Source organism: Siphateles boraxobius, unplaced genomic scaffold, assembly GCF_051911475.1.
Source record: "Siphateles boraxobius isolate OS27281-9 unplaced genomic scaffold, OSU_SipBor_1 62, whole genome shotgun sequence".
Classification (NCBI taxonomy): domain Eukaryota; kingdom Metazoa; phylum Chordata; class Actinopteri; order Cypriniformes; family Leuciscidae; genus Siphateles; species Siphateles boraxobius.
The window spans coordinates 65001-80000 of record NW_027509189.1 but is presented as its reverse complement, the minus strand read 5'-3'; the positions used below and the strand labels follow the sequence as shown (position 1 = coordinate 80000).

Below are 15000 nucleotides of genomic sequence, written 5' to 3'. Positions count from 1 at the left end.
TTTAAATAAACTGCAGCAATTTACATTTAGTCAGTAATTACGTAATGTTGTGTAGTTGTCTATTCAGAATCGTGATCTTTATTTGAAACAAAAAAATTGCTATTCTGGATGTAACCCGAATGGCGATGCCGAAACTCACCGAGACCCTTCTGAGGAGCCGGAGACCTGAACTCCATCAGCAACTGCAGGAACGGCTTCTCAGGACTCACCTCATAATACCGGATGTTTCCGTCCCCCTGTGGACGCCACACCATCTCCACAGTCAGATTACACATGCAGTTCACACGTGATTTACTTTGCACAAGTGTAAATAGTTTGTTAGATGCTGTATATTAATATTATAATTTGCATCTCAGTGTATTGTAGTACATTGTAAAACAGTATGCAATACAACCAATTCTCGAATCGAATACTAGAGGTCAGGAACCGGATACTTGTTATAAAATTAAAATTTCGATTCCCCTTATCGATTCCTTGTGCATTTTAATGCGATTTTAAACCATTCAAGCGCCGTTTTCTGTGCTGTATCGTAACAGTATATTGGATCCGTGCAGCTCTTAAAGTGACAGCAGCCTAATATTCCTGCTGCCGTCTCTATAATAACACCAATCAAACAAAAGACAAAGAGAAAATTCACTCGCTGTTCTTGACTGAATAACTTTGGATTTGTAATGTATATTTTATTTATAATGTGTAGTGTTATTTTTTCATTTGATTAGTTTGTCTACCTGAATATCTTAAAACACTGTTTATTTCAATCGTATCTTTGTTCAGTTGTATTTATTTACTGCTATTGATAATTTTTTATTTGTTCTTTTTTAATCACTAAGTGTTTACTTGTCTTTAACAATGCTTGAAATTTACTTAATAGCTAGTTGTTTTTCAATGGTGTTTTTAAAGCACGGCAAACGTTCCTTGTGTAAGTGCCTGTTGATTTTTGTTCATGATATAGCGATTTAGAGGGATTGATTAATTTGATGAGTCGTTTGAGAATCATTGAAAATGTGATGATGTGCAAATGTATATTATGAGGAAATTAAACCTTTTTTTTTACCTTTGATGCGTGTAAATATGTTGTAGGAGACTCCACAACAACATTAGGAAACTTTAAAATAGCATAATAGGGGCCCTTTAAATGTTTTGCAATACACATGAATTTTACCTTATTGGAATCGAAATTAGAAATCGATAAGAATCAGAATCGTTAAAATTTAAACGATGCCCAACCCTATCAGTGTATGTGAATATTTATTAAAATCCTGCTTAATTGGGACATTATTTGTCCCTGTCCCGTTAAACACTTTTAACGCGTTAGGCACTTTATTTACACTTTTCGAAAATGTTCTTAATTTTTATTTACAGTAAAACCCTCAGATGGGTTTTCAGACAATGGTGGGCGAAGTGTAAATAGTTCTGCCCACAAAAAACCCGGGATATTTGCACTTGGCTCGCTCACCTTCCCGGCCAGATAGATCATGTGTGTGTCGGGATCATAGAACGGGAAGAGGACGCCCGACAGCCCATCGATCTCTTCCTCCATGATGGGTGCAGACAGGTCCTCCTACACATATAAACAAATGCCCAGATTAATCTGTTGAGTATTGTAGTCGGCCTAGAGACGTGGAGGATGATGTCTGGATGACTGTCAACCATTTAGACCCTACCTGATCCCATAATGCAATCTGTCTGGTGTTCCACCTGGAGACGCCTGTGGTGAGGACACGTTTCAGATTACCCAGAAACACCACGCGGTTCACTCTCGTGTTTTTACAGTCTGCTTCCTGTTCGGATGTACAAATTATATATAACTAAGCAAACAGGTTCGGTTAAAATATAATGTAGAGTTCAAATATAAGTCTGAAAATAAATATAATTTTATCAATTTATTAGTTTCATTTTTTAATTTGGCTAGTTTTGTATTTTTTTTTTTTTTTTAATTCTCTTTAAAATGCACAAAAATAAAATCAAAATGCTTGTGTTTTTATTTGTTCCATTTTTTGTATTGTAATTTATATTTACTTGAATAATAACTCGAAAAACCTGAAGCAGTGTTTGATTAATTGGGAAATATTATAATATTATAATAAAAAGTCATAATAGTAATATTTTATAATATAATATAACATTAATATTTATAATATTTCAATATTAAATAAGCCAATTAAATTATAAAATAAAATTATAAAAAATTACAAAACATTTTGTTAAATATATATATATATATAAATTAATAGAAAATAGATTTTTTCTTTATTTAAATGAAAATATAGATACTGTATATTTTTTATATTTATTATAAAAACAGTAATGTGTATGATAATTCAGCGACACCAAATCAGAACAATGCAAACATAACATTTATTTTTTACAAAATATATTTAATTAAATAAACTTTTTCATTTAAATATAGTGTACAGTTAAAATATATAATTAAAAAATATATATTTTTTATTTAAATTATATATATATATATATATACACATATAATAATAATAATAATAATTGATCGTCTGCACTCACCTGAAGAACTTTCCCTGAACGTGGATCAATAATCCGCAGTTTTTTATCCTTACAGCTGGTGGCCAGTAAACTTCCATCGGTGTTGAAGGACATACAGAGGACAACATCTGGATGGCTGTCAATCATCTTCACAGCCACGCCCTCTTCCAGATTCCAAATCACAATCTGTTACGTCAACAGCAAAAATATCACTATTGTTTTAGTCCTACTCCTTCAGTTCTCTGCGGGTTAGTTCTGGGTGTCTTGGTCAGTGTTGGGGAAAGTTACTTTGAAAAGTAATGCATTACAATATTGCGTTACTCCCTTAACTAAAGGACCCATATTGTCAAAACTGAAATATCATGGCTTTTTTCATGATAACAGAGGTCTAGGCTCTATGAAACTACCATATAAGTTTCAAAACAGTGGATCCACAGACAAATGCACACAGCCTGCATAAAGTAGCTGTGCCTTTTCACGAGCCATTGTGACTTCCGTATAAATGTGATGTCAATGTACAATGTACAATATGGGACCTTTAACTAATTGCGTTACTTTTGTTATTTTTCCAGAAAAGTATTGTGTTACGGTATTAATTTTGCATTACTTTTTTTCACCTGGGCTGGGCTTGTTTTTTTGTTTTTGTTTTTACAAAAATTGCTATTTTTGGGCAAATGTAAAGGCCCTTTCACACCAAAATTGAAATAATAAGCCTCAGGCTGAAGGAAGTGCAAATTCACGGGTGTACAGTGGAGGACGCAGCTCAAACAAAACTTTCAACACTTCACAAATAAAACTAAAAATATAAAGTCATTTTTAGTAGTCAATATAAAGTACATTGGTCATTAAAGTGAGATGAACTGCATAGGTTTGCATAGTCTGATTTTGCAAAAAAAATCTTTTTTGTGCAAGTGAGACGAGTAAATGCACGCTCATATTAAGTCTAGAACTACAATAACCATCATGTTCACACACAACGCCTCTGGACAAGAGAGCTGTCAGTCAATAAATGGGAAAAAAAAGTAGCTTATTTGAAAAAGTAACTCAGATACTTTGTTGTAAATTTGAAAAGTAATGCATTACTTTACTAGTTACTTGAAAAAGTAATCTGATTACGTGACTCAAGTGATTTGTAATGCGTTTCCCCGAAACACTGGTCTCGGTCACCTTGCAGTCGTATCCGGCGCTGATCAGGATCCCGCTACAGGAGGGATGCCACTCAATAAGCCCCGCCCTCCGGCTGTGGCCAATCAGGATCATCAGAGCTTCTGTCATGTTCCTTCTCAGACCGCCCTCAGGAATCTGCCAGATCCTCACCTGAGGTTCAAAAGCCAAGATTTATTTCAGTATTATTAGATATTATTAGATGCCAGATGAGAAGTTTATCTATGTATCCTCTTTTAATTCATTTTATAACTGTATCATATATCTCCTTTTGATTTTCCCTTGCTTTTATTTTGTCATTATTTTCATTCCTTTCTGTGTAAAGCACTTTGAATTACCGTAGTGTATGAAATGTGCTATATAAATAAACTTGCCTTGCCTATTATATTTATCCCTGTTCAAGGCTGCATTGGCATCATTATTTATCACCTGATTAATGATGGTTATTTCTCACCGTACAGTCCTCAGAGCTGGACGCAATGATGTTGTCCATGAACGGACTCCACTTGATGTCCATCACGCTGCCCTGGTGGCCACACACCTTTGGGTGATGAGGATCTATTCGCCCTCGCTGAGAGAAAATGAGCTCATATTTAGACCGGGGCAAGTTGTCACACAGGAAATGTATGAGAATTTTAAGTCAAACATTTTCTCTAGAAGTTGTTTTGTATGTTGGTAACAGTTAAGGCCTAACTGGATAAAATTAGAATATTTTTTGTGTGTTTTATTTCTCAGAAAACTCAATATCCTCATATAGAATTTTTATCTGTTGGGTAAAAAGTGAACATAAAATAACACTGACCTACGTTAAGACAAGAGTCACTCAATAACAGTCGGGGCAAGTTGTCATGTACGTATAAATTGCTGTAGATTTAGACATTATAATTAATTACTTTCTTTTGATCCAAACAATCGTGTGATTTTTTTTTTTTTGCATGCTGTTTTTCTTTTTTTCTATATTTCAAGGTATAGAGTATTTTTTTGCTTCTATTTTATGGATTACTTTGGTCAAAAATTAATTGGCAATAACATATTTTAAATACACATATGCTGCACAAGATGGCTTGATATTTATATTTACAAATATATATATATATATATATATATACCCACTCCCATATTAAAATGATACACTAGTAAAAGTGTAATAACTTGCCTCAATTTTATTTACATATGTAAATACTTGTAAATCTAAATTAAAATTTTCTTGGCTGCAGTTCTTATTTCTACCAGAATGTGGCGCTACAAACAAACTATCCATTGTGGTTCCACAGAAATCTGAGCAGCCACGTTACCCAAAATAAAAGCATTTAATTCACTACACCGTCTTTAGTTCCATAAAACACATTTCTGATGTGATTTTTGTTTCAGTAGAGTTTGTGTACGCTTGAGGAATGAACTAACTAGTATCAGAACTCTAACAGAGGACTGATTGTGTGTCTGTACCAGTCACATGTGTCTCCATCTCTCACTCCCAGCCTAACATTGATATCAATACATACTCCAAATACTGAACACACGTGTCTGAACACACACGCTTATGGATTACTACTGTCTCTCTAGTGGCATTTGCACATGATCTCTAGTTAAACAACATTACTGTGATGGTAGTAAGACCAAAACCTTGGCACAGTAATGCTTGATGGTTAAACTTAGTTTTAGTATGCACAGTATATGCTTTACTTGATTGGTTAGACTAGTTAGCTTTAGTATGCAAAGTACGATTTTAATTCACTTGGTTGGTAAAACTAGTTAGTTTTTAATATGCACAGTATGATTATGCTTCACTTGGTTGGTCAAACTAGTTAGTTTTAGTATGCACAGTACGATTATGCTTCACTTGGTTGGTCAAACTGGTTAGTTTTAGTATGCACAGTACGATTATGCTACACTTGGTTGGTAAAACTAGTTAGTTTTAGTATGTACAGTACAATTATGCTTCACTTGGTTAGTTAAACTGGTTAGTTTTAGTATGCACAGTATGATTATGCTTCACTTGGTTAGTTAAACTGGTTAGTTTTAGTATGCACAGTACGATTATGCTTCACTTGGTTAGTTAAACTGGTTAGTTTTAGTATGCACAGTATGATTATGCTTCACTTGGTTAGTTAAACTAGTTAGTTTTAGTATGTACAGTTCGATTATGCTTCACTTGGTTAGTTAAACTGGTTAGTTTTAGTATGCACAGTACGATTATGCTTCACTTGGTTAGTTAAACTAGTTAGTTTTAGTATGTACAGTACGATTATGCTTCACTTGGTTAGTTAAACTGGTTAGTTTTAGTATGCACAGTATGATTATGCTTCACTTGGTTGGTTAAACTAGTTAGTTTTAGTATGCACAGTACGATTATGCTTCACTTGGTTAGTTAAACTAGTTAGGTTTAGTATGCACAGTATGATTATGCTTCACTTGGTTAGTTAAACTAGTTAGTTTTAGTAGGTACAGTACGATTATGCTTCACTTGGTTATTTAAACTGGTTAGTTTTAGTATGCACAGTACGATTATGCTACACTTGGTTGGTAAAACTAGTTAGTTTTAGTATGTACAATACGATTATGCTTCACTTGGTTAGTTAAACTGGTTAGTTTTAGTATGCACAGTATGATTATGCTTCACTTGGTTGGTTAAACTAGTCAGTTTTAGTATGCACAGTACGATTATGCTTCACTTGGTTAGTTAAACTAGTTAGTTTTAGTATGCACAGTATGATTATGCTTCACTTGGTTAGTTAAACTAGTTAGTTTTAGTATGTAAAGTACGATTATGCTTCACTTGGTTAGTTAAACTGGTTAGTTTTAGTATGCACAGTACGATTATGCTTCACTTGGTTAGTTAAACTGGTTAGTTTTAGTATGCACAGTATGATTATGCTTCACTTGGTAAGTTAAACTAGTTAGTTTTAGTATGTACAGTACGATTATGCTTCACTTGGTTAGTTAAACTGGTTAGTTTTAGTATGCACAGTACGATTATGCTTCACTTGGTTAGTTAAACTAGTTAGTTTTAGTATGTACAGTACGATTATGCTTCACTTGGTTAGTTAAACTGGTTAGTTTTAGTATGCACAGTACGATTATGCTTCACTTGGTTAGTTAAACTAGTTAGTTTTAGTATGTACAGTACGATTATGCTTCACTTGGTTAGTTAAACTAGTTAGTTTTAGTATGCAAAGTATGATTATGCTTCACTTGGTTGGTTAAACTGGTTAGTTTTAGTATGTACAGTACGATTATGCTTCACTTGGTTGGTTAAACTGGTTAGTTTTATGTACGGTTTCAGGTGGTCGATCAGTTAACTCTACCTTATGAAGTGGGATAACGATGAACGCTCCTCCTCCCGCGCTCTCTGTGACCACGGCGAGGAACTTGGGGTTAACGGCACAGAAGTGGTTGTCATGGACGCTGTGAGTGATGGGAATTCCCTCGTAACACTGTTCCCTGCTTCCCACTTTTCCATAAACATGCCGGAACTTTGAGCTTCTGTACGTCGAGGGCCACGACATCTATAGAAGACGAACACAGCGAGAAACCACCAGTTACCAGAGCAAACACTTATCAGACTAGAGACACAGACTAAACCAGCAGCGTTGATCAAATATATCACACACACACACATTTATATATATATATACACACAGTCAAACCAAAATTTATTCAGACACCTTCAACATTTCTCACATTATCACAGTTTATTCCCTAGAAAATGGTAATAAAATATGAGAAGAACTCAGTTGATATTTCACTGGTTTTGTCCGTCCTTCTGTTAGACTGTCTCACACATGAATTATGTTGAATATCTGTCAGCTGTTAAATTTAACTACACAATTAGATAATACCAGGTTAGCTCAAACAATTACCAAGCAATGCTTCATGTTGTTCAGTCTGTGGTGTAAAAAGGTGCATTAGCAATTAAAGAAAAAACACTTCAGCAAAACACGATTAGCTCAAAGTGTCTGAATCATTTCTGGTCCCAAATTTTATCAATTTTACTGGTAATAATTTTAATATAGTTTTAATGGAAAGAGAGCATGATTGCATACAGAGAGGCCTTAAAAACTGCTAGATCTGCTTATTTTTCAACCCTATTAGAAGAAAATAAACAAAACCCTAGGTATTTATTTGAAACAGTGGCTAAACTAACGAAAAATAAAGCTTCAACCCCAGATGTTTCCAAGCAGCACAGCAGTAATGACTTTATGAACTTTTTTACTTACAAGATTGATAATATCAGGGAGAAAATTATAACTATGCAGCCGTCCAATACGGAATCAGACAGTGCAGTGTAGTCTCACTGACGAAAAAGTCGATTCATTCATTGCTACAGGTGCTGGTCATATAATTAGAAAAACATCAAAAAGTTGATTTATTTCAAGAATTCAACTTAACAGGTGAAACTAATATATTATATAGACTCATTTCATGCAAAGTGAGATATTTCAAGACTTTATTTGTTATAATTTTGATGAATATGGCTTACAGCTTATGAAACCCACAAAATCAAAATCCCAGAAAATTAGAATATTACATGAAATCACACAGTAATTACACAGGAATACCATGGTAATTGAATCAGGTTTTGGTTCTTTTAGCAGTGTGGGCAGGTGCAAATCCTGCAGGAAAATGAAGGAAGCATGAAGTGCTCTGAAAATGTCCTGGTAGACGGCTGCGTTGACTCTGGATTCAATAAAGCACAGTGGACCAAAGTCCTCTTTTCTGATGAGAGCAAATTTTGCATCTCATTTTGAAACCAAGGTCCCAGAGTCTGGAGGATAATGGAGAGGCACACAATCCAAGATGATGGAAGTCCAGTGTGAAGTTTCCACAGTCTGTGTTGGTTTTGGGGTGCCATGTCATCTGCTGGTTTTGGTCCACTGTGCTGTTCACTCAACGCAGCCGTTTACCACAACATTTTCAGAGCACTTCCTGCTTCCTTCAGCAGACAAGCTTTATGGAGATGCTTCCTTCATTTTCCAGCAGGATTTGCACCTGCCCACACTGCCAAAAGAACAAAAACCTGGTTCAATGACCATGGTATTCCTGTGTAATTTCATGTCTAATTTTCTGGGATTTTGATTTTGTGGGTTTCATAAGCTGTAAGCCATAATCATCAAAATTATAACAAATAAAGTCTTGAAATATCTCCCTTTGCATGTAATGAGTCTATAAAATATATTAGTTTCACCTGTTAAGTTGAATTCTTGAAATAAATCAACTTTTTGATGATATTCTAATTATATGACCAGCACCTGTATAGGAGAGGGTGAACTTTATAAACTCGTTAAATCATCTAAATCGACAACATGTATGTTAGACCCTATACCGACTAAGCTACTGAAAGAGATGCTTCCAGAGGTCATAGATCCTCTTCTTAATATCATTAATTCATCTTTGACATTAGGATACGTACCAAAAACTTTTATGCTGGCTATGATTAAACCACTAGTTAAAAAAACGCAACTTGATCCTACAGAATTAGTCAATTACAGGCCGATCTAGAATCTACCTTTTCTGTCAAAGATACTAGAAAAGGCAGTATCTTCACAACTATGTTCCTTTTTAGAAAGAAATGGTACTGTTTCTGCAAGGATTTTCAATCAGGATTTAGACCGTATCATAGTACTGATACAGCTCTCATTAGAGTCACAAATGATTTGCTCTTATCATCCGATCGTGGCTGTATCTCGCTATTGATGTTACTCGATCTTAGTGCTGCATTTGACACTATCGACCACAACATTCTTTTAAATAGACTCAAAAATTATGTTGGCATTAGTGGAATTGCACTAGCATGGTTTAAATCATACTTATCTGACCGTTATCAGTTTGTAGCAGTAAATGAAGAGATGTCTTATCGGTCAAAGGTTCAGTATGGAGTACCACAAGGCTCAGTACTAGGACCGTTGCTGTTCACTCAGTACATGCTACCCACACACACACACACACACACACACTCACTCACTCACTCACTCACTCTGTACATGCTACCCTTAGGAGATATCATTAGGAAGCATGGCATTACTTTTCACTGTTATGGTGATGATACTCAGCTCTGTATTTCTTCACTCCATGATTAAACTTACCGATTCAAAAAATTAATGGAATGCAGCTGATAAAAAAACTGGATGACTAGTAATTTCCTACTACTTAATTCTGAAAAAACAGATTCTAATTATTGGGCAAAATACTTCCTCACGTAATAACCTAAAATACTGTCTAACACTTGATGGCTGCTCTGTCAAGTCTTCGTCGTCGGTTAGGAACCTGTGTGTGTGTGTGTGTGTGTGTGTTGTAACGCAAAGTTGAGATGTTGCCCTCGGATGAAAAGATGCACGAGAGACGAGAGTTGTCGTATTTTCCCCGCGTTTAATAAAACCACTCAAACGTCACACTCGTCCGCATACATGGGGATCGAGCGAGAAAAAGTACACAAAAACAAACATCCAACTCTGGTCACAATAGAAAAAGGAAATAAAAGAAAGAATACAAAGAGTGTCGGCAGAGCGGTTTTCTCCTCTCCTCACTCACTTGTCAAAATCTAACTGACACTCTACGCACATGCGCAGTTCTCAGTTTAACTCAGATTGCCATAAAACACAAAGTGACCGTTACAGAGTCTTTGCTCTTTGATACCAATCGCATTTTTTCATCTTAAAAATATATCTAAATTACATCATATGCTCTCAATTAAAAATGCGGAACTTTTAGTTCATGCGTTCATGACATCAAGGCTAGATTATTGTAATGGTATTATGGGTGGTTGCCCTGCACGCTTAATAAATAAACTAAAAAACACAGCAGTTCTTACCAGAGCCAGGATGTATGACCATATTAGCCCGGTTCTTTCAACACTGCATTGGCTCCCTATTAAACATTGTATACATTTTTAAAGGTTGCTGATTACTTACAAAGCACTAAATGGTTTAGCTCCGCAGTACTTGAGCGAGCTCTTAACACATTAATGTCCTTCATGTCTATTGCGATCTCAAAATTCTGGCCAGTTGATAATACCTAGAAAATCGACTGCAGGCGGTAGATCCTTTTCCTATTTAGCATCAAAACTTTGGAACAATCTTCCTAACATTGTCTGGGAAGCAGACACAGTCTGTCAGTTCAAATCTAGACTTAAAACAGAACTCTTTGGCTTAGCATACACAACACACTATAGACTTCTATAATTCAATGCATAGTTTAGATCAGCTGGAACCGGGAACACTTCCAATAAATCTTGATGTACTTGGTACATCATAAGAACGATGGCATCTACGCTAATATTAGTCTCTCTGTTTATCCCGAGGTTTACCGCAGTCCACCGGATCCAGGCCGTATCCGGATCTGATGAACGACCTACACATGGACACGGTGACAACGCATCCCTGAAGTGTCAACTAGTCTCTCGCCGTGTGAAAGGTCTCCTTCCCTTTACCTCTGTACTAATAAAACGTTGTCGGGACAATTCTGGTTCGCGAGGCTACGCAGACGCGACAAAAAATTATGTATTATACATTTTTAAGGCAGGACAATTAGTTTGTTGAGGGTTGATTTGTGAAGAAGGACTACCCGCCTGCACACATATTCAAACGCGCATACCCATCGCACCGTCTGCGTTTTCACGGTTTGCACAGAGAAAACGGATAATCGCTTTCACCTTCGAACCTGTTTCAGGGAGAGCGTTCTCGAGACACCAGGCATTGTTTTGTGCGGATGGGCGGCTGGAGCGCGTTAGTGCTTTTTTCTGTTAGAACGCTGTCGTGTTAGCGGCCCCTAAGTTAATAACTAATGATCTTTGCAGCGGAAGTGAATCAATCAAAACTATCTTTAGCTGGACAATAACTTTATTCTAGAGCTGCTGTAAAGCCAAAACAATCTGTTACGGTAATTTCTATTATCACAGTGTAACGGAGGCCAGCTAGTAGTTGCTGTGCGAGTAAACCTCTTTAGCCTCCTTGTTAGAGCGCCTGACTCTCATGCCGGAGAACCGGGTTCGAGGCCCGCTCGGAGCGGGTCGAGTGGGACCCGGGTGAAGGGGGTTACATTGGTGCCGTGACCCGGATGGGAGTGAGGTTTAGGGTAGGGTGACCAGACGTCCCGTTTTTCCCGGGACAGCCCCGTATTTCCACTCTAATTTTAGTGTCCCGACTTATTCTGAAAAAATCATGTTTTGTCCCTTATTTCATCATTAATATATATATATATTTTTATATATAATAGGTTTCGTTTCCAAAAGGCTAAGTGAATATATATGTTACGTTCAAACCGTGTAGCGCGCGCATGACAGAGAGGGAGAGACCTTGTGTGTGTGTGCTAGTGTGCCTAATGAAGCGCATGTAAGACGCATTAATAGAGGGAATGCATTAACGTCACTTTCCCGCCGGAACACGCCCCCTCAGGCGGACTGAGTGGCAGAAGAGCAGCTGCGTGACTGGATTTAATAGGGGAAACTGTGAAAACGCAAGTAAAACAAACGATTATCAGTTTAAACTAAAGATTGGACTCAATATAGTGTTCCTTACAACTTACTAAAGATCCAGAGATCCATGGATATTAACATGCAGCCAGGAATCGTGTTTCCTGACATTTATATGTGCCTGATTTCGACACCAGGGAAATACATACAGCAAATTTGCCTGTGAATGCTTTATATAAATACAAAATAGGCAGGTCTAAATCCAAGTGATCACTTATCAATGTTATATATATCATCATATCGTCAAGAGACTTAAAACTTGTATAGTTTTTTGTCAGTGTTTATTTAAAAATGTCAAATTATACAGAATATACAGTGGTAAATATTTGATTGATGAGTTGTCACTACAATATATAACAATACAATATATAGAGAATGATTTTACCACTAAATTCAGCATATTGACACGAAAATGATAACTGCAAATCCACCTTTCGCTGCCTGGAGTCCAGTTGTTTCTATGAATTGTAGCGATCTATTTGCTTCTCTGTTCTGTAGCTTTAGGTAGTCTGTAAAAATATTCCTCATATTTCTTGTCAAATCTAGTTGTACAGTCAGTCTCAAAGCTCTTTCCCGTTTTAGACGCGTTTTGTGTGTTTTTCCGCAGCATTCACACTGAAAACCAATGCTGCCGCTCAGTCTTTTTGCCACTTGTGGGCGTAACCGCAGTCACTCCGGCCAACGGTGACGTCACGTGCATTCCCTCTATACGCATGCGTTCTGTATCTGTCCCGTATTCCACTCCGAGAAATCTGGTCACCCTAGTTTAGGGGGGTGAGTGTAACGGAGGCCAGCTAGTAGTTGCTGTGCGAGTAAACCTCACTCCTCTGATCGCAATAGGCGCTCTGGCGACAGATGCTAGAGGCTGCAGTCTTTAGCCTCCTTGTCAGAGCGCCTGACTCTCATGCCGGAGACCCGGGTTCGAGGCCCGCTCGGAGCGGGTCGAGTGGGACCCGGGTGAAGGGGGTTACAACTGTAAAGCTGCTTTGAAACAATCCATACTGTTAAAAGCGCCTTTTAAATGAAGATGACTTGACTTGACATTGATTAATCTGAATTATTATTTCCCCCCATGAACCCATGGTGAGCATTCAGCTGAACAGTTCTGGGATGTTAATGTTGTGTGTCTCTGTCTGAGGTTTATAACACGCGTCCCACATGTTCAAACGTCACCAATCACATAGAGAGCGAAAACATGACCTATTTTCTCTCTCTGTCTGTCTGTCTCTCTCTCTCTCTCTCTCTCTCTCTCTCTCACTGTGATCTAGCGGTGACGTTGTGTTCGCGCGGACGGCAGAGATTGTGTAACTCGATTTAATGAGTTGGAGGATTTGCAGGAGAAAGATGAGCTACATAATCTTCTTCAGGCTTTTGCACCCTATATAGTGGATGAAAAGTGATGTTTCTCACACGTTTTATTGTCCACTATAGGTCAGAAATCAGAACTCCACATGTATGAAGTACATTAATATGTAATATGTACATTAGTATGAAGTTAAAATGCTAAATGTTTTTGAAGTGACTGATCCTGATCCTCTCATCCTGTGGTTTGTGTTTTAGTGAGTTGCGTTTCATTGTTTGCTATTGTTTCAGCTCAATTCCTGCTTTGCCCTCGTGCGTTTCCTTCTTTTGCACTCACACACACACGCACTCAGACTCGAACCGAATCTTCAGGGATTCAGACACAATGGGGATCCATCCGCAACCGGAAGAGGATTATATTAATATCTTCACATAAAGACAAAAGGAGCACTGCCGAATGCACAATTAGCCATTGCAATTTAACTCAAGTGTGTGATTGTGACTGAAACTAGAGCTCTAGAAATGAAGAAAGTTAAGGTTGTGTGTTTCCTGCAAGATTCCCACACATTCCCTGTTGCCTGTTTTTATTGGATAATCAGTTTTTTAAAGATACACTTTTTTAAAGGTGAAAAACACTTTTTAATCAGTTTTGTCTCATTTAATAGTAAAATGTCTTTAAACAAGATGCATTTTATTTTTTGCAAAATATAAAAAATCTAGTTTATTTTTTATACCACATTGGTAAATTGCTTTTACTTGTTTTATGCATTAATATAACACTAATGAGCGAGTTCTGTGCTTAAAATGAGAGAAAAAGTTTGGCACACTGTAAAAATGATTGCTGGTTTAACTTAAGTTACCTGATTGCCTTAAATTTTTAAGTTCATTGATATTACAAATTTTAGTTAATTAAATGATGGAGATTGGTTTAATCAACAGAAACTCAAAATATAATGTTATCTGAACTACATTAATTATCTTAGTTGATTTGAGAAAAGAAAACAAGTTGTGATAAATCATGAAAATAATTTTTTACAGTGCAGTTTAATATGTTTTACCACTAAACAAGATAAAAAAGATTTTGCATCGCATACCACAAAATAAAGTAAAATATTTTAAGCTTTCTTATATATATATATATATAGCGAGTTGCATGTTTAAAATAATGTATACTTATCTAAAATATTCATCCAGTTATACTAGAAATGCGTACCTATATATAAATGTGTATATATATATTAATGTGTGTGTGTGTGTGTGTGTGTGTGTGTGTGTGTGTGTGTGTGTGTGTGTGTGTGTGTGTGTGTGTGTGTGTGTGTGTGTGTGTGTGTGTGTGTATATGAATTTCTATCATAACTGGAAAAAAATCTTTTTTTATTAATTTCCATGAGACCCTGTCAGCCGTATTAATTCCTGACTGATTATCTCCGGCATCCTCATTCAGACTCTGGTGTCAGTCTTCTTACCTTAACTTTGGTCATGAAGATCTGCTCTGTCAGTCCCAGAATGCTCTTCTGCTGCTGATCTAATGAAGGAATAAGACAGAGAGAGTAAACCACACATGACAC

The 15000-nt window shown here is 36.6% G+C and overlaps 1 protein-coding gene across 2 annotated transcripts in view; it reads right to left on the bottom strand.

Annotated features, from left to right (window-relative positions):
* coro2bb (coronin, actin binding protein, 2Bb) overlaps positions 1-15000 on the bottom strand; it is a 31011-nt gene that overhangs the window by 8130 nt on the left and 7881 nt on the right. Inside the window, exons 3-10 of one of the 2 annotated variants that reach the window (XM_077209744.1) lie at positions 14899-14957; positions 6969-7169; positions 4118-4234; positions 3667-3816; positions 2521-2685; positions 1665-1781; positions 1457-1561; positions 140-236 (exon numbers count right to left, since the gene is read on the bottom strand). In XM_077209744.1, the coding sequence (XP_077065859.1) occupies positions 140-236; positions 1457-1561; positions 1665-1781; positions 2521-2685; positions 3667-3816; positions 4118-4234; positions 6969-7169; positions 14899-14913 (967 nt within the window). In that variant the 5' untranslated portion in view covers positions 14914-14957. Of the gene's footprint in view, positions 1-139; positions 237-1456; positions 1562-1664; positions 1782-2520; positions 2686-3666; positions 3817-4117; positions 4235-6968; positions 7170-14898 lie in introns of both variants that reach the window. The other variant, XM_077209745.1, reaches the window with a different exon arrangement.